The sequence below is a fragment of the Venturia canescens genome, chromosome 4 (genome assembly GCF_019457755.1).
Source record: "Venturia canescens isolate UGA chromosome 4, ASM1945775v1, whole genome shotgun sequence".
Taxonomy (NCBI): Eukaryota; Metazoa; Arthropoda; class Insecta; order Hymenoptera; family Ichneumonidae; genus Venturia; species Venturia canescens.
The window spans coordinates 15,738,356-15,756,957 of record NC_057424.1 but is presented as its reverse complement, the minus strand read 5'-3'; the positions used below and the strand labels follow the sequence as shown (position 1 = coordinate 15,756,957).

At 36.0% G+C, this 18,602-nt stretch overlaps 5 protein-coding genes across 6 annotated transcripts; 2 read left to right on the top strand and 3 right to left on the bottom strand.

Annotated features, from left to right (window-relative positions):
- Positions 1–1,178: 1,178 nt before the first annotated feature.
- On the bottom strand, positions 1,179–4,980 carry LOC122410145 (serine-rich adhesin for platelets-like). The gene is made up of 2 exons (XM_043418218.1): positions 4,547–4,980; positions 1,179–3,903 (listed from the first exon to the last, which is right to left on the bottom strand). Exons 1-2 carry the CDS (start codon positions 4,611–4,613, stop codon positions 1,874–1,876), a joined length of 2,097 nt encoding a protein of 698 aa, XP_043274153.1. The 5' UTR covers positions 4,614–4,980; the 3' UTR covers positions 1,179–1,873.
- A 243-nt stretch (positions 4,981–5,223) lies between these two features.
- Positions 5,224–8,099, top strand: LOC122410150 (3'(2'),5'-bisphosphate nucleotidase 1). Of its 2 annotated transcripts, none has more exons than XM_043418227.1 (5): positions 5,224–5,388; positions 5,867–6,291; positions 6,507–6,726; positions 6,810–6,894; positions 7,698–8,099. In XM_043418227.1, exons 2-5 carry the CDS (start codon positions 5,934–5,936, stop codon positions 7,956–7,958), a joined length of 924 nt encoding a protein of 307 aa, XP_043274162.1. In that variant the 5' UTR covers positions 5,224–5,388; positions 5,867–5,933; the 3' UTR covers positions 7,959–8,099. The 2 variants fall into 2 exon arrangements, with proteins under 2 accessions (XP_043274162.1, XP_043274163.1); XM_043418228.1 differs by lacking the exon at positions 5,224–5,388 and adding an exon at positions 5,399–5,595.
- Positions 8,100–8,247: 148 nt separating this feature from the next.
- Positions 8,248–11,859, bottom strand: LOC122410146 (luciferin 4-monooxygenase). Its single transcript, XM_043418219.1, has 5 exons — positions 11,378–11,859; positions 9,897–10,705; positions 9,610–9,782; positions 8,954–9,361; positions 8,248–8,675 (listed from the first exon to the last, which is right to left on the bottom strand). Exons 1-5 carry the CDS (start codon positions 11,495–11,497, stop codon positions 8,554–8,556), a joined length of 1,632 nt encoding a protein of 543 aa, XP_043274154.1. The 5' UTR covers positions 11,498–11,859; the 3' UTR covers positions 8,248–8,553.
- A 498-nt stretch (positions 11,860–12,357) lies between these two features.
- Mcm3 (minichromosome maintenance 3) lies at positions 12,358–18,597 on the top strand. The gene is made up of 12 exons (XM_043418215.1): positions 12,358–12,402; positions 14,366–14,620; positions 14,696–14,808; positions 15,011–15,219; positions 15,293–15,423; positions 15,564–15,802; positions 15,995–16,237; positions 16,481–16,844; positions 17,001–17,305; positions 17,388–17,538; positions 17,626–18,077; positions 18,283–18,597. Exons 2-12 carry the CDS (start codon positions 14,549–14,551, stop codon positions 18,479–18,481), a joined length of 2,478 nt encoding a protein of 825 aa, XP_043274150.1. The 5' UTR covers positions 12,358–12,402; positions 14,366–14,548; the 3' UTR covers positions 18,482–18,597.
- Srp14 (signal recognition particle 14) lies at positions 12,973–14,196 on the bottom strand. The gene is made up of 4 exons (XM_043418230.1): positions 14,067–14,196; positions 13,922–13,994; positions 13,308–13,420; positions 12,973–13,227 (listed from the first exon to the last, which is right to left on the bottom strand). The coding sequence occupies exons 1-4, from the start codon at positions 14,088–14,090 to the stop codon at positions 13,111–13,113; spliced, it is 327 nt and encodes a 108-aa protein (XP_043274165.1). The 5' UTR covers positions 14,091–14,196; the 3' UTR covers positions 12,973–13,110.
- Positions 18,598–18,602: the final 5 nt, after the last annotated feature.

Here is an 18,602-nt window from a genome sequence, read left to right as displayed (position 1 = left end):
TATTTATTTTCAGAGAAGTCAAAAAATTTCAACTTTTTCGTGTTGTATCTTTCTGTGTTTTTTTACTATGTGCGGATTTTTTTGGTTGGAAATAAATTGAATTTTCATGTGAAAAAAACATCGGAGCGCTGTTTTCCCAAACGCGATGATAAATTAATCTCGAAAATTTCGAATTCGCTCGAGGACTTGAAAAATGAGATTTTTGTGTTTCATTCGTGCTCTCCGGAGTGAACAATGCTAAACGATAACGAATAGGTCTGTGGCATTGTCCGCAGGAATCTTCCGGTGCACACGACTTTTGTTCGTTTACCAACAGTGAAACCTACGATATGTGGTCGGCCATATATCAACCGGTGTACATAGAAACAACGAGGCATTTTATCCTGGCATTTCGCCATGCACTTGTTCGACCGAATATGCGAACGCTCCACTTTCAAACTTTCATTATTTCCAACGCCGTCCTGTGTTGATCACAGAAAAACTACGAACAAAAATACACGATCGCGACGGAAGTTATCAGACCATCGATTTCTCAATTCCTAACCCTTTGCTTCGCAATAATATACGAAAGAACAAATTCATCTTTCTGTATCGTTACAACTGAAATGACAAATCATTTGCTTAAAATCTGAAATCACCTGCTGAGAATATTTTATCAGAAAATAACAATAAATTATCCAAAATTTAAGCGCAAACTATTGGAAAAATGAAGCATTACAATAAACATTGTTCAAAATTTTTTCATTTGTCTCGAATAATGCAGTTTAAAATAAAATGTGTTATTGCGATAGAATTAAAAAGTTTTACTGCTTCAGCAAAGAACAAAAGCCGCGAACATAAGATTTTTGTCAAAAAACTTTGTTCGTCTTCCATTTTAGAAATACACATTCAAAGTTAAAAAAAAAAACATCCCAGATTATGATTAATTGTATGAGAATTCTGATATTTGAGCAAGTTTAGCATCAAAATTGTGAAAATGTTCTCGTCTTTACAAAAATCATTTGTAATCATTGGCTTAAAAATGCAGTTTTGAGGTTAGGTCGCCGAGAGAATAGTGCGTGCCAACGGATCTTTGGCTCGGCGGAAACTATATCATAAATCAAAAAAATTCGCAGGGAAAATGGTGGGAATAAATGAGAGAAAAAAGGAAAACTTGCAAATAAAATAAAAATGACAAGTCACTGAGCCAATTATGTATTGACATGACCCCTCTGTACGAGACTGTCTTAGCAAAGTAACAAAACTTATTTATTTAACATAATAACAAAATTTTAACATAAATAATAAGTAGAACGAGAGATCGTTGTTGTTGAGATTCGCATCGTTAGAACGTGACGGAATTTCATTTCAGTGCATATAAATGTTTTCATTGATTTTGCAGTTTTTGGTTCTGCTGTAAAATTTTTATTGCATCTCCTATCAAAGGACAAATGTAGCAATGCGAAATATTAGAGAAAATCGTTCAGTTCTAACGTTGCAAATTTCAGCAATGCACAAAAATCGTGCAATTTCCAACTCCCGTCTGTACTCATACATTGTGTCGTGCTATTCTTTGTACTTCGCTCACTGTTCGATTACTCTGGATGTGTACAAAAATAATTCAGTAAATCAATCGTTAGCTCGATCTACTAATTATAATCTGTTCATGGTAAGCTGTTTGAATACCGGGACGATTGATCACCTGATGCAGGTAAAGAAAGGAAATTTCAATGTCTCGAAAGATCATTGGATAATTTGTTAAGATTACTAATGAGCGGCTTTGAGAAAGCAACAATCATTAACCGATTAAAAGTTTTCGTTAACATTGGAATGGAAGTAGAACTAACCAATGAGGCTGAATTCAATTTGTATTTCTGTATTCTTTCAACCTCTTTCACCTTTTAACGGGTGCCCTGTTTGGTGGAAAATCCGTTAGTATACCGGCTGACTTGGAACGGGCTTGCAATTTTCTCTTCATTTCAAGCTTTAGTTTAGCCTCCCGACGTTTTCTTTCAATCTCCTCAGGGGTACACATTTGCATTGACTGTGAGCCAGTCGTTCCATTTTTAACGCTGATATGTTGCTTCTGTAGACTTTCGCTTATTATATTTAATCGGTTACCATCGTCTCTTGGTGCGTTTCTGTTGAAATGTGTAATTCCATTATTATGTTCACCGTTTGTTCTTGGCCATGCATTATTCGTAAACATATCAATCGATGTTTTATGTTGTTGTTGTTCGTGCTGTTGTCGTTGTTGCTTGTGTTGTTGTTCTGTACTTACTGACGAGCTTTTTAGGCAAAAGTTACTTTTTCCGTCTTTCCCGTTGGTCGGGTTTGCTGTTACGATTTTGGAGACCGTTGCTATTGACGAAATCCTGCCCAGATCCACGATATGATCATCAAAACTCGAAGTCGAGAGGCTTTTTGTTTTAAAAAATTTCCTCGATGTGTTTGTTGTCGATGATTGTGATTGTTGCAAAGCCGTCAATTTCACATCGATACTTTCGGTGCTCGAAGTACGTGAAAAATTCTTCAAATCGTTTTTCAGTCTCGAAGTTTCCGGAGGAGGTGGAAGTAATAATTTTTTTGCTGTTCCCACGAATTGCCCTCCGCCTCTGGTATCTGAAGACACATTTGAATGAGGACTCGTGTAAAATTTGCCGTAACGGTTCGATAATTGATTACTCTCGCTTGGTTTTTCCACAGCTATATTTTCAACGTCGTCGAAGCAAACGTCAAGAAAGTCCTCGTCAAACGAGTCATCGGGAATCTCGAAAATTTCATTCTGCTTCGTCGTCGCACTGGGATTCGTCTTGGAAACTGAAGCTGTTTCGATGTTGTTATTTAGACAGGAAAATTTTGAAGAATTTCCACTTCTCATGACTGTTGCTTCTACTTTCCTGGGCTCATTCGGAGAGCTTTTTGTTTTCGAGCCTGCCACGCAAGTCTTTTGCAATTCTTTTGCAGCTGACTTGTCATTTTTTAATTTATCAGCTGTGTTTGAAGTACTCTGTAGTTTTGAGCAAATCGAATGAGTTTTGCTTAATTCTTTTCCAATTGCTGGATCAGACGGCTTCATTTTCGTATTTATACTTTCGGTGAGTCTGGAGGAAGAGGGAATTTGATTCTTTTCACTCGACTTGTCTTTTGAACTAAGGAAACTGTAGGATTGTTGATGCCAAGACAAATCTTTCAAACTGTTGTTACCAGACGAATTTGTTTTCGAGCTTTCGAGTTTCAATTTCTCCTCGACTTCTTGGCTACACTTAACCATTGAGTCTTCGATCGATTCGTCGAAAAGATCGTCTATACATGTTTTACCGATCGAAGATTCGGGCTTTTTCCAAGTCGACCCCGCGACTTCGTTCTTTGCTTCAACCTTTGTTCCGCAATCCCCAAAATCTTCGATATCGATATTGATCAATGATTCAATTTCGCCCCCCTCGATTTTTTCTTCATTTTCAATTCTTCCCACTCGATTATCTTCGTCCTTTGGCACAGTTTTTATTTGCTCTGAGAGAGCCTTCATCTCAGCAGTAAATATCTCAAAACATTCTTGTTGATTGTCATTGTTCATTATTTTTCTTTTCGAGGGCTTGTACAACAACGGGGAATTCGAATTACGTTTTTTTTGTAGTAACATCTTTCGTTTCGGCGTTCCAACATTTTCAGCATTCGTTTTGCTTCTGTTAGTAGCTGCTGATTTTGCTAACGGACTTTGCCAGTCCCAAGCTACTTCATTACCGTCTTGTGTGCAAGGCAACAGCATCGGGCTTGTATGATTCTCCAATTGCTCTTGCATCCCACTTGACTTTACTGATGACCGCTTCGGTGTACTGTGAACTGGTGTCAGTGTTTCTTGATGTTGTGGCCATATCTCTCCGCTTTCTCTCTTCTCATCGTTCAGAATTGATATCGACGTATCTGCAGAACATTTAATGCATTTACATTGTTGTCGCAACTTCTATACTGATTTCAATGAATAGAATAAGAGTCTAAATAACATCAGCAATTTGACTGAATATTTTGATGGAATTTTCAATTTACTAGTTTTAAATTTGCTTTATATCATTTTACAACCTGTAAAAGTGTTATAACAAGTTTTCTACAATCATTCGATTCGTCACAAATTCTTAATGAAAAGTAAAGATCAAATATTACTAAAATGATGTGGAAGAAATGAAAACAGTATATTTTTTCAATTTCCCTAATTTTTCAACTCCTGTGAGCTTTCGATGATATGTTCCAACATCTGATGAGAATGGTAATAGCATATTTCTAAAAATACGAAAATATGTCAAACTCTGAATGAATGTTCGAATTCGAATACGAACAAAAGCAATCAAATGACTCAATTGAATATTTGACATGTGACGAATTCGAAAAGCATAAAGAATTTATAGAAAACTGCAGATTATGAGCTTATAACATACATAAAATGTGAATTTCGAACATATTCAAGCTGAATACTATTTCACTGTCAACACATTTTTTTTGTATCGAATTTTTAGACGATGAAAGCATCCATGGTTTTTAATCTACGTTCTCGTAACAAGACATTATATACCTTCGAGTTTGTTGGCAGATTCATTGTGTCGTTGAAGTTTGAGACTTTTAATTTTATTAACACTCATATTTTCCGAGGCTTTGACCGAGGTCTTCTATTATTTTTCCACTCAAAACTTTTACTATATATTCACGTTTATCATAAAGGTTATGAATAAAAAATTACAAAGCAAAAGAGCGCAGAATATTATATTCCTCACATTCTTTCTTATATAGTGAATAATACGACAATCGGTTTGTCTCAATTTCCCCTCGAGATTTAAACGAATCTTTTCATTAACTGAAAATGTCATCTAAAAATTAACTCTTGCGTTTCCTTAATTGACAGACCATGTGAGGTGTATCCTATATTATTTCCAGATGTCTAAGTAAAAATAATAAATAGAAATAATTTCTCCCTCATGCAGGAAACAAAAAACAAACGAACGTACACAACAAAATTATTGGATAGAAGATTCAATCGAGTTGCGCAGACGATTTATTATCATTTGTAGTACACGTAATATTCAAAAGAGGGTGCTCAAACGTAATTCCGTGCGTTATATGAACGAAAAATGCAGAAAAACGAATATGCAAACAAAAATACTTCACCAAAATGAAAGAATGATTTATTGATATAATAGCCGAAAATGAATTTATTTCCAAAAATACATTTGGAGTATCTACGATTATTTCTAGAAATTGCCACAAAGTGACGCGTCTTCTCGATCGCGATATGGAAAACTGCTGCGACGATGTATTTGTTCGCTCGGTAAAATAGATTGAGTCCCAATAGAAGTTCCAGCGAAAAGTGACTTTTCAGTCTGTCTCATTCCCGAAGCTCCGTGGAATTACAAGAAATTGGTAACGTAAACACGACATTACGACATATTTGGAACTTTATTCGAATAACCATGATCAAACTGTCACCTGTCAAAAATTCTGTGTTCTACACAAAGTGCACGTGGGTGAATAGTGACAGAAACGTGTCACTCATCACGTGATAAGTGTGCCCACAGATAGCAAATGAATCAACATTTTTTATGTTAATATTCACTCGACCGAGTTAAAGTTTCGTAAATTTTTTTTGTAATATGATTTTTCATAGCAATCTTGAATGATCTGGAGGTGAACGAATCATTCCCGATTATATAAACTCATATCAATGGAAAAAACCTCTTGAACCTTGGCAGGCTTCATGCTTCACTGTCACGTTTTTTCTATTCCTCCACCGCGTTAGTTTGGAAACTCCCAGCGGTTTGCCTCGCATGACATTCGATGTTTGAAATCATGCACTCAACAATTAGATTTACTGTGGTTCAATCGTAAATTTTGTTTCTAGGTGGATGTAGAGATTCGTTTTATTAAAAACAACGAAACTCCAAAAGATTTCATCGTTCACATCGAAAATGGCTCAGTGTCCGCCACTTTTGACGCGTCTGCTCGCATCCTCTGTGACGGCAAGTGCACACGCGGGGAAAATAATTCGCGACGTTCTCAGCAAAGGCGAATTGAATATCGTTGAAAAGGGAAAAAACGATTTGCAAACCGAAGCCGATCGCTCAGCACAAATGTGCATCATCGAATCGTTGACTCGACAATTTCCCAACGTTTCTATTATCGGCGAGGAAGGGACGTCCAAATGCGAAGTACCCTCCGAATGGATAATCAAGGACATGGATCCGGACATACTGAAACTTAAATTGCCAACACACCTGGAAAACATCGAGCCAAAAGATGTTTGCGTTTGGGTCGATCCACTCGATGGTTCGTTCCCATTTCTTTTAATATCTTATTTTTCGACAATATACGTCAAAATTTCAACGGAATAAAGTCGAATAACGACAAACTTTTTCTCGAAAATGTAATTTTTCAATTGGTGAGAGATTTTTCATGATTTTTTCACGAGTTTGAAGGTCAAAAATTGCTTGAAAATATTGGGAAACTCCACGTTTTTTTAAATCGACGCATCATTCCATCAGGCACTTCCGAATACACGCAAGGGCTCGTGGAGCACGTGACAGTGTTGGTCGGAGTTGCGGTCGGTGATCGAGCAGTCGGTGGAGTCATTCATCAACCGTATTACAGGGATGCGAAAGACAGTATCGTGGGACGAACTTTGTGGGGAATTGAGGGCGTAGGAACCGGGGGTTTCAAGACGATTTCACCACCGGAAGGCAAACGAATAATTACGACGACGAGGTACGAGAATTTTCCTGAGAAACGGTAAACCTTTTCGTTCTCGTTGAAGGCATTGGCTCTAAAATGCTTAAAATATTATGCAGATCGCACTCGAACAAAACTGTTCAAGCAGCTCTGGATGCCTTGAAGCCGGACGAAGTTCTTCGTGTTGGAGGCGCAGGGCACAAGGTCAATACTTCATCAATAATCCCGCACCAACCGGAATCATTAAAAAATCATTTGAAACTTTTCGGGAGAATGTGCTCATGTAAAATTAGTCGAAAAACCTTTTTCTACATTATTCAAAAATATTTTGTTCATTCCCTCGTGAAATTCGAAGTTTTCCGAGACAAAAAGTCAAAAATAAATTTAACCAGAGCAGGAGGAACAACAAAGGGATAAAAGAATTGAAGAATTGAGCAACGAATATTGATTTCCGGTTGCGAGGTTAAAGAACACCTTCAAAAAATTTCGACTTTTCATATATTAATTTTTCTACACAATGATTAAAATTAGTCAGTAACAAAAATGGCTTATGCATTACGTTTCTCTAACAACATGGAATTATCGAGAGACTCGGTAAAGCCTCGGGACTAATACAGCGAAAGTTCTGTCGTTTGCTATCTCGAGGCTCGTCGAGACATTTTTAACGAACCACGCAACGACCGTTAATCATTCGTTAATTCTCGCAGAATGTTTCCGTTTACTTTGTTGCAATCTTTTTCTATGAATATTCCGGAACGATATCTATGTAAACGACAACGAATGTCTGCGCACTTGACGTGTCAACAGCGCATGTAATTACCATACACAAATTTAGAATACGTTCGTCTAGCTTGTCTTGAAAAAAAACGTGTTCAAGCTTCAATTTTTTGTTGAATAATTCATGTGACCGTTTTCACGAATGGTTGGCGCTTCGGTGATTAAAACTGGAAGAACAATAGTTCAGCTTTCAACTTCATTCTCAGATTCTTCATTATTCTTGTTCACAGGTGATACTTCTCCTGGAGGGAAAAGCCCACGCTTATGTATTCGCGAGTGCGGGGTGTAAGAGGTGGGACACCTGCGCACCGGAAGCGATTCTTCACGCGATCGGAGGAAAATTGACCGATCTTTATGGGGATCTGTATTCCTACAAGAATGACACTCCGCACTCGAACTCTCGGGGCGTTTTGGCAACGGCCCCGGGCCAAATTCATTCCTGGTACGTGTCTCGCATTCCCGACGAAGTCAAGCAGCAGTTACCACAATAAATTTCAAGTTGTGATCTTGAAGCATCATTTGTACAAAACTGGACAGAAATAATGTACTGGATAAAAATTGTAAACAAACGATGAGTTTGTTTCGAAAGTTTGTTAGTGAAAAAAAATTAAATTTTCAGATTCTAATCGGTACGAATGAGTTTTATGATAAAACTGAATGACAAGAATTGTAAAATATATTTTTTTCCTTTGATAATCCATCCAATCTGGCAATTTGCATAAAAATAACTTATTGGAAATTTCTATCGTGAGTTAGAATAAAATTTATGGTTGAACTCGATGAAAATTAATTGAAATTTATGTACAGACCTCTATAAAAAATTGATTACCACACAATTGTCAGGTTTCTTTCGCTATTTCACTACATATGAATATTAATTGCTTGTTCTGTAAGTTTTGAGGAAAAATGGATTTCAATCATGCAGTTATACGATTGGGAATGAAAAAAATATTCAGTCCATGCAAATGGCGTAAATTATTTTTTCTCTACTTTGGTCGGTCGAACGATATAGAAAAATTCCACTTCTTAAATTGACTGCTATTTCTCTCGCATCCATAAAAAACTCAATCAAATCGACATTTTTTCTTAAAGTTTCGATTTGAGTTTATCTCGTAGCAAACGTCTCAATATCTTTCCTGAAGCCGTTTTTGGAATAGCGTCGATGAATCTGACACCTCCTCTCAGCCACTTCTGATGGGAAACTTGATCTGCAACGTACGGTCATTAATATTTCGATTGATGATTTCACATTTATAATTGACGAGTTTTTCATTCGGGGAAGTTTTGATACATTTTTAATGTTTGCATCAGAGCATATTAATAAGGTCTGTCACGTTTCAACGATGGCTGAATTCTTTCTTAATTTTCGCAAATCACGAATAATTTTCTGTGAAAGAACATTATTGGCATGTATTATAATTTTTGAATATATGAATATGGAATGTGTGTTTCAAAAGTAATGATAACAGAAAGAAAAATTCCTCACCATTTACAAATTTGACGACTTCTGCAGTTGTCAATTTCGATTGTGGCTTTTTAACGACAAAGCCTAATGGCAATTCGCCGCAGGCTTCGTCAGGAATTCCGATAACCGCACAGTCCACGATGTCGGGATGCGTTAACATTATACCTTCGAGTTCCGCAGGTGGTACTTGAAAACCTTTGTACTTTATGAGCTCCTTTATACGATCGACGATATAAAAATATCCATCGGAGTCGTAATAACCGATGTCACCGGTATGCAGCCAGCCATCCTTGTCTATTGCCGCTGAAGTTGCTTTCTCATCTCCACAATAACCTTTCATTATTAAAGGGCCTTTGAAACAGAGCTCTCCTTCTTGATATGGACCCAATGGTTCGTTCGATGCATTCTCATCGACAGATATGACTTTTCCTACAAATACGATAGAAAACATGAAGAGACTAATCCATCAAATAGAATTCGAATATGTAGAAACGTTAGTTTTTATTTTTTTGTTCAGAGCAATGATGAATTTCAGTTCTCCCATAATATATAAACATTTCATTCGATAAAGCTGCTTTTATAAATAAAAATTGAATTACACAAAAACGTTACTATTAAATTCTACTTCATTCGAAAAAATAATTATATTATGTTGGAGTGAAAAATGTTCCAATTACCGAAAGTATCAGGATTCAATTGCCCCACACTTCCAGGTTTGTCTCCTGTATGCGGAGACTTTAATACCCCTAAAGTCGTTTCGGTTAATCCATATCCTTGCTTTATCACTGGTTTATTCAGTCTCTGAGAAACAGCGTGGCGAATGTTTTCTGATAAAGGAGCAGCTCCACACCTATTTCATATTCAAATTTTTGTTAAACTTCTTTATGTCAAAATTCTAGAAAATATATTCATAACAGAAACAATAATAAATCGATAGAGAAAAAATGTTGCGACTTGTGATTACCATATTTGTTTGATACTGGACAAATCGTATCGATCGACGAGAGGACTTTTGGCCAGAAACACCATAAGCGGTGGAACGAGCATGAGCTGTTCGATCTTGTATTCTTGTATAGTTGACAAAAATTTTTCAGGATCAAAACGAGACAAAATGACTGAGGTAACGCCAAGCGCAACTTGAGTAACAAGACTGACAAAGGCATAGGCGTGAAAAAAGGGTAAAAACTTGAGAGTTAAAACATCATCAGCAAAACTGCCAGAAGGCACTGTCATAATAGTTTCTATCATTTGGCAAGTGATGGTGATAAAATTTTCGTCCGTTAACATGACACCTTTTGGCAACCCGGTTGTTCCGCTTGAGCAAAGAATGGCAAGAACATGCTGCGGGACATCAACTTCGCATGCCTTGAAAGTGGCCAAATCCGGAAGAGGATTTTTCTTAATCAAATCTTTCATTCGAGGCACTCCGGAGAAAGTTTCACCGATAGAGATGAGGCTAAGTGGCCATGGCAAATCTTTTATTATGTTTCTTAATTTATTAGCCGAGGATGCAGAGACAAAAACTATTTTTGGCTTCGATATGTTCAGAGCGTGCACAAATTCTCTTTTCGAATAATTTGGATTCAATGGACAACTTGCCACCCCCAAATACATTGCCGAACATATTGGAATCATAAAGTTCAAACAATTCTCGCTGCATATAGCTATCCTGTCATCTTTTTTTAATCCTTCATTGCTCAAGTAAACAGCCAGTTGTACACTCTGTTCCAAAATTTCCTGGTACGTTATTTGCTCTTTTGTTTCTGCATTTATCTAGACAAAAAATCATGAGAATTATGACAAAACTATTTGGTAATTGTTCAGTTAAAAACTACATTCTGCTATTCATGTATTTCTTACTTTCTATGCTTTTTCATTGAGGTTTATGCAATTTGAATTCACAAAAGGAAGTTACAGTGTATTCTGGAAAATTCTATGCGGGTAGCATCAAATTTTTGGAGTCCATGCAAAATTTTATTTAATTCTTTAAATGCTTTATTTTTTAATAGAAAAATTTAGGAATTGCAGCAGCAGAGATACTTTTACAAAGTATTGTTTATGAGTCATGAGCTACATGGATGTAGATTTATCTGTTAAACTTTATAAACAATAATCTAAACAATCAATTACAAAATATATTGATTCATATTTTCTTCGACTTTCGCTGTGCTGAGGTTCCTGGATATCAGCACATTGATTTCTGATTTCTTTAGACTATTACGAATCCTACTGATAAAAAATTCGATCTCATACAGCATAGGTTAAAAAATGACATTATTATATTTTGACAATAAAAATCATTTGAGTAACGAAACAAATCATTTGATTTTCATTTGATAATGAGTGATTCGTGAAGGCAATTCAAAAAAAACTAAATTTCGAAAACACTGAGATAATTGAAAAACAAGTATATAATATGACATATATATATGATTCAATAATTACCGAAGCCACACGATCGCCAAATCCTGAGAGTCGATCGAACATAAATTGGCCCATCGATAAATTCGGTGACAATTTAACCATCGACTCAGGGCCCCTCAATATATTTTTTTCGACATCCATATCTGCCGTTCTGTAAAACTGTTGTTCTCTACTGTGTCAAAACTTTATAACAATTCAGCCACCTTTGGATTCGTTACATTATCAGTAAGGTCACGGGACAGATGCCTTGATGTTATTCGTGCACTTTTTCCGAAGTAGCTTTACATTCATTTTATTTTTACTTTGTAGCAAAGATAAGGATTTAAACTCCTGCAAAATTTATCATTTTGTTTTGCTTATCAACAATGACTTGTTAATATAGATTGTTAAACCAATTGCACGTAGAACAAAGGTCCAATTTTTTGCGTCATGTTTTCGATTTATATGCCGGTTATGAAAATTGAAAAACCGACACAGCATATATTTTTGGATTTGTCGCGTCGATCACCATGTTAGAATTTCAGGGCCGTGACGCTAATAAATGCTACGAGGGCCCATTAATGTGTTACGACCGAATTATCTATGGGTCCATGGTACCATGGTATGGAAGCTTTCTCCGACACTCCGACGCAATTTGAAATTGAAACTTGAGTTTGGCTAAAAATTCAATTCATGTTCGAGTTTATGGGTGTTATTGGGTCAACTAAAATTTAGAATAGTTTAAAAATTGATCGAAAAACGAATATTACACGGTCGGTCGTGAATATTTTCAAATTATTTCTTATAAAATAAAACTTGTTTTTGGTTTTTATTTTTTCTCTATAAACATAATTCTCTATAGACACAAGAAATTCTTATTTTATCAAATGCTCACTGAAACTGGATTTCACGAGTTAAAAAAAGTATTCCATATGCCACTGTTGAGGCACCATAACTAAATTATCAGAAACAGAAAAGTGCGCTGAAACAAACGTTCCTTTTTTTTCCTGATAATGGTGCAACCCTACAAAATTGGAAAAATTTGACAGCGAGGGAAGGGAAAAAACGTGAGTTTTTGTGTGCAGTTGAAAACAATTGGGTTGGAGGAGCTGAACTTGTGAGAATATTTTTTAATGTGAAAATAAAGTTGGGGGAAATTTGTATGTCGATATCAGTGTATTCATTGAACTCTTTTAGTATTTTTTACAGAATAACTATTCTCGAAAAATATAGTTGAAGATTAAAACCTTAAAGAACTGTGCAAAATGAGGGCCCTTTGGAAAAAGATTTGAAACCCCAATATCGTTAAGCAACCTCTAAATATTTTTTTCACAGAGAGCCCTTGTTTTGCACGTTTCCTCTTTTGAGGGCAACTGAAGACTTTTGAGTTGGAATCGTGAAAAAAAATATTACCCCAAAATAACGCACCCTAGCCCTCGTATAAAAATGAGGATTTCATGGATGAACTATTCAATTGTTATCAATGAGTCATTAATAGAAAACAGTTGATTCATGAATCACAGTTTTTTAAGGCTATTTTGTATAAATAAGTAATATCGCACCAGGGTAATGAATTCTTCAGACTAAAAAGTAAACTTAAAATGAAACAAAATATTACAAAATGAAAGAAGACCCGATAACAGACATAGAAATCTTTCTTTTATTACCTGTCATACTATGAAACAGATGAAAATTTTCAGTTAAAATATACAGAATGTGGTATAAAAGCGATTGAAATCTTGATGAAATTTAAACACACAACTTAAAAGATAAATTCAGTGAGCTTTTGGCTTAGCCGATTTAACTTTTTTTAATTTTTTAAGCCCGTTGATATTTGATTTCAATAAACTCCAGTACGCCTGTTGAAATTTGTTTACATCCTTGGAATGGATCTGAAAGTTTTTAGTAGAGTTTGAATAATTTATTGGGGCAATATCCAAAAGTAATTTTTTTTTATGACTTAATTACTCACAACTGTTGATATTTTTTTAGAGCGTAGAGTAGCTCGTACTAGACACATGTATTCAGTAGGTTTTGGTAACGGTGGCCTACCCTTACGAGGTACAGGTTTGTTTTGTCCATTGACTAAAAAATCATAAATAAATAAACTTCTAAAAGATATAATAAAACTGAAGTATCCAGAAAAATAATCGATTTTTCACCATTTGTTGTGGAAAATTAGGAGTATTTACTATTCACAGTAGAATTCAATTTAGGATAGTGACAGAATTCAACAGTGGATTCTCCATTTGCTGATTGTACTACGTTAGAAAACGTAGTTGAAAAAATATTTGAAATTTCACTATCTGTGAAGCTACTCAATAATTATTAGAATAATGACGACAATCAACCGTCGACAAATGTAATTATCCAAATTTCTGACAGCTACACCGTTTACAGTGCAAATTTTAAAAGGATAATTGTGAGATGTTAAGATAATAATAATATTTACTGAACGTATTTCAAATTTGGTGAACAAAATTAGACAGAAACTTGATGAGTTTTAATTCAAAAAATTAGGTTGAGGTGTTATAATAAATAGTAACTATAAATTTTTGTGAATTGTCATTGCAATAGGTTACTTACATCTTTTTATAGTGAGTACTACAGAGCCGGAAAGGCGTGATTTTTCAAATAGCCTCGTAAGTTCTGTTAAGAACTATAAACAGAAAATCAATAAATTGTTAGTTGCGTCTTATGGTAGGTTAATTGCAAACGTCTGATTATTTACCGTTTCATTTTCTAATAAAACCATTCCGACGTCAGCATATGTCCTCGGAGAACACGTCAAACTATGAAACAAGTACTAAAGGTGTTAAAAATTAAAAGTTGGGTTATGTTTGAAGTCTGCGGTGTCTGCAGTTTACATACACAAGAATTAAGCAGCAGCGCTGTGGGCAAAAATAACGTTAAAAGTTATCGACAGGTTATTCTATACATCAGCGCTTTTACTAAATTGACGGCCGATTGCGGAAACTTTAGACATGAGCGTGAAAATCATCTCATATATAAGCATATGTGGTACGGCAGACGGCACGCACCACACATTTATTTTTTTACAGGTTCTCACCGTTTTCCCGCGCGAATTGGCAGCTATTTTTCAGATCAAGCATCTGTTGGCGGGAACGATATTGCAAACTTCCAAGTTTTGTAGACTTCTCACGCTCTCCGTATTATCTAATTATTTAAGAAAGTTACAAAAAATCAAGAAACATGGAAGGTTTTGAAGTGGATCAACGAATGAAAGATATTGAAAGGGAATATCTTGATTTCTTGGATGATGCGGTAAGTTTTTTCAACCCAAAACCAATTGTTTTGATTCTGATTTTAACCTCAAAAAAATTATTTTTTTTATAACAGGAAGATCAAGGCATTTACACGAATCTTGTGAAAAGTATGATTGACGAAAACAAATACAGACTTTACGTTAATATTAACGACCTCCGACGAAAAAATCCGGTCCGGGCGATGAAGTACGTACTTTTGATATTTGCTGAACTATCCATTTCAAAAGTGAACACTATTTGTTGGATCTTCGATTACTAGTTAAAAATCTTGCGATATCATTTTTTCGGGGGGAAAAAAAAATCTTGAATATAATCAAGGTTGTTCGGAAAGAAATAACTATATCAATTGTATACCTTTGATATCAATTGGATTCTCCAATATTTACAGTTTGGTGGAAAATTCTTTCGAGGAACAAATGGCTTTCCATAGTGCATTGAAGCAATTTGTAATGAGTATCGATGCAATTTATGCAAAAGGAAACACAGAATTTTTCATTGGCTTTGAAGGAAGTTTTGGCAACAAGCACGTTACTCCAAGGACTTTGACTTCCAGGTTTCTCGGAAATCTCGTTTGTCTAGAAGGCATTGCAACAAAGTGTAAGTCAATAATAATTTACTTTCTTTTCATATTATTTTTCATACTTAACGATTATAACTTTGATTTAAACAGGCTCTCTTGTTAGACCAAAAATTGTAAGAAGTGTGCACTATTGTAGCGCAACAAAGACTGTGATTGAAAGAGCTTACACAGATTTGACATCGTTCGACGCTTTCCCAGGATCGGCTGTGTACCCAACAACGGTATTTCATTGAAAATAATTTAAATATATTGTTATTAGATTCAGTTCATTTAAAAAAGAGTACTTTAAACTATTTTTAAAATGATGACAAACGGTACTATCACTTTGTCCATGTGGTCAAAAATTTGCTTGTCAACACAGGATGATGATGGAAATCCGTTGGAAACAGAGTTTGGTTTATCCACTTACAAAGATCATCAAACTCTGACAATTCAAGAGATGCCAGAAAAAGCACCTGCAGGTCAATTGCCCCGCAGTATTGATATTATTTGTGACAACGATTTGGTGGACATTTGCAAACCTGGTGATCGAGTTCAGATCGTTGGTAGCTATCGATGTTTACCAGCAAAACAAAATGGATACACGACAGGAGCTTTCAGGTAATCATACGAAATTGCATTTTTCATTGGATGAAAAATCTAAGATTCGAGTGATTGTGAATGGCATTTCCAAACTCTTTAAACAAAGCATTTTTAAGTTGTTTTCATTGTGATGATATCGGAAAGAGTATTAACCTTTGAAGAAAATATAACACGCATTCATCATGAATATATAAATTTTCAAACTTTCAGAACGGTCCTAATTGCCAATAATATTACGCAATTGAGTAAAGAAGCCAATTTGACAATATCTCACGAAGACGTGGCGATGTGCAAAAAAATGGCAAGAAACAATCCACGAAATGATATATTCGAGCTTCTCAGCAGATCACTCGCACCCTCGATTTACGGTCATGATTATGTGAAAAAAGCAATTTTGTGCCTTCTTCTGGGTGGCGTGGAAAAAAACTTGCCGAATGGAACCCGGCTCAGAGGGTACGAAATGGAGGAAGGCTTTTTTTATTATTTTTTCAAACTTCCATTGAACTGATGATATTCCATCAAATTAACCTCAGAAATAAGATTGTTTTCAAATAGTTAGATGAGGAACAAAGTTTTTCGTAAAATTTGGCATCCTTGCCATATAATTTTGAGAAAAATTCAAACAAAATCAAAACTTCAATTTTTTTGATGATAATCCGCAAGGAGTTGTATTCATTATTCTTTTCTTTCCAACAGTGACATAAATATTCTTCTGATCGGTGATCCATCAGTGGCTAAATCTCAACTGTTGCGTTACGTGTTATGCACCGCGCCAAGAGCTATAGCAACAACTGGACGAGGTTCCTCCGGCGTTGGTTTAACAGCGGCTGTTACATCTGATCAAGAAACTGGAGAGCGTAGATTGGAAGCTGGTGCTATGGTGCTCGCCGACCGTGGCGTCATTTGCATTGACGAGTTCGATAAAATGTCAGACATTGACAGAACTGCAATCCACGAAGTGATGGAACAGGGTAGAGTGACAATCGCTAAAGCTGGAATTCACGCCAGTTTGAATGCTCGTTGCTCCGTTCTTGCTGCTGCCAATCCCGTTTATGGACGGGTAAGAATTATTTTCCTTCGCTCAATGATGTTTGCTTAATGAATGTTTTCTTATTTGTCGAAATCCCGTGCTTAATGAAATTAATTTCAATGTCACTGGATCGATCAATAGGCAGCAGCTACAAACTGATGAATTTCCATTTTTCTTATTTCGCAGTACGATCAGTACAAAACACCAATGGAAAATATCGGGCTTCAAGATTCATTGCTTTCTCGTTTCGATCTTCTGTTCGTAATGTTGGACGTCATAGATTCCGATCAAGATCACGTGATCAGCGATCACGTTGTGAGAATGCACAGATATAGAAATCCAACCGAACAGGATGGCGAGGCACTTCCTCTTAACAGCGACGTGGATATTTTAAGTACGAAGAATCCTGATTCTGAGAGTGTACAAGAGAACGATAATCCAATTTTCGAAAAATATGATCCACTTTTGCATGGAAAATCCAGAGCGAAAACGTGAGTTTGTCCTTCCCTTTTAACTACGGTAACTGACCTAACAGAAAAAAATCAATCGAATTATTTCTTTTTGTTTAAACAGCGATCAAATATTGAGCATTAAATTCATGCGAAAATATATTCACATCGCTCGATGCATGAAGCCAAAACTCACGGAAGAAGCGAGCAAAACAATTGCCGATGAATACTCGAGACTTCGATCGGAAGACATGGTTGAGTCGGACGTTGCGAGGGTTAGTTTTCATAAAATATTCACTTTGTTCGAATTTTGTTGGAAGAAAATGTTTTTTAAATTCTTCATTGTTTGAAAACACTTTCAGACACAACCGATAACAGCTCGTACATTGGAAACGCTTATAAGATTGTCAACGGCCCACGCGAAAGCTCGTTTGTCGAAAAATGTGACGATCGACGATGCTTACGCGGCGATCGAGCTCGTTCAGTTCGCATATTTCAAACGCGTACTCGAGAAGGAAAAGCGAAAAAGACGAAGACGCGACAGTCAGGATGGCGAGGTCAGCGAAGACGAGGATGAATCGAGAAAATCTAAACGCACAAGGAAAGAGACAACTGCACGGGGCGAGGGTGAGCAAGATCCTTACGAGTACGGGAGCGATGATGATTCTCACGTCGACGTTGCTGTTCGAAGAATCACGCGTTCTACAGCAGCCACCGAAACTCTCACGGAAAGTCCAGCCACTACTGGAGAATCACAAGCACCAGAATCAATGGAAATTGCAGACTCAACACCGGTCACCATCTCTGCGGAAAGGTAAGTAAATCACTTCGAGGATAAACTACATAAATGATTTCCAAAACTCCAGGTATCTTTAAGAAGCTAGACATTGATACGAAACAATAAAGAACCAAGAAATATGGAAAATTTTTTGGAAAATTCATCGAAAACAGAGCAAACGATTTTATTCTTAATCACATGAAATTCATTTGTTGCTCAAACTTTCTATTTCATTTTTCAGATTCAAAGTTTTCCGAGAATCCCTGAATAAATTGTTCCGTGAGCAGCGTGAACAATCCCTACCAATGTCGAAGGTTCGAGAATACATAAATAAGCAACAATCGTCTGAATTCACATCGGGTGAAATAACAGCTGCGGTTAATCAGATGACGGACGCAAATCATGTTATGCTTGCGGATGATCAATTATTCCTGATTTAATTATCTAAAAGGTGAACAAAGTTTTACTCCAATGAATTTGAAGCTACGAATCAATTGTTAATTTATCAATTTTCCACTGTAAAAAAGAAAAATATACATTTTTTACTCTTTTATAATGACA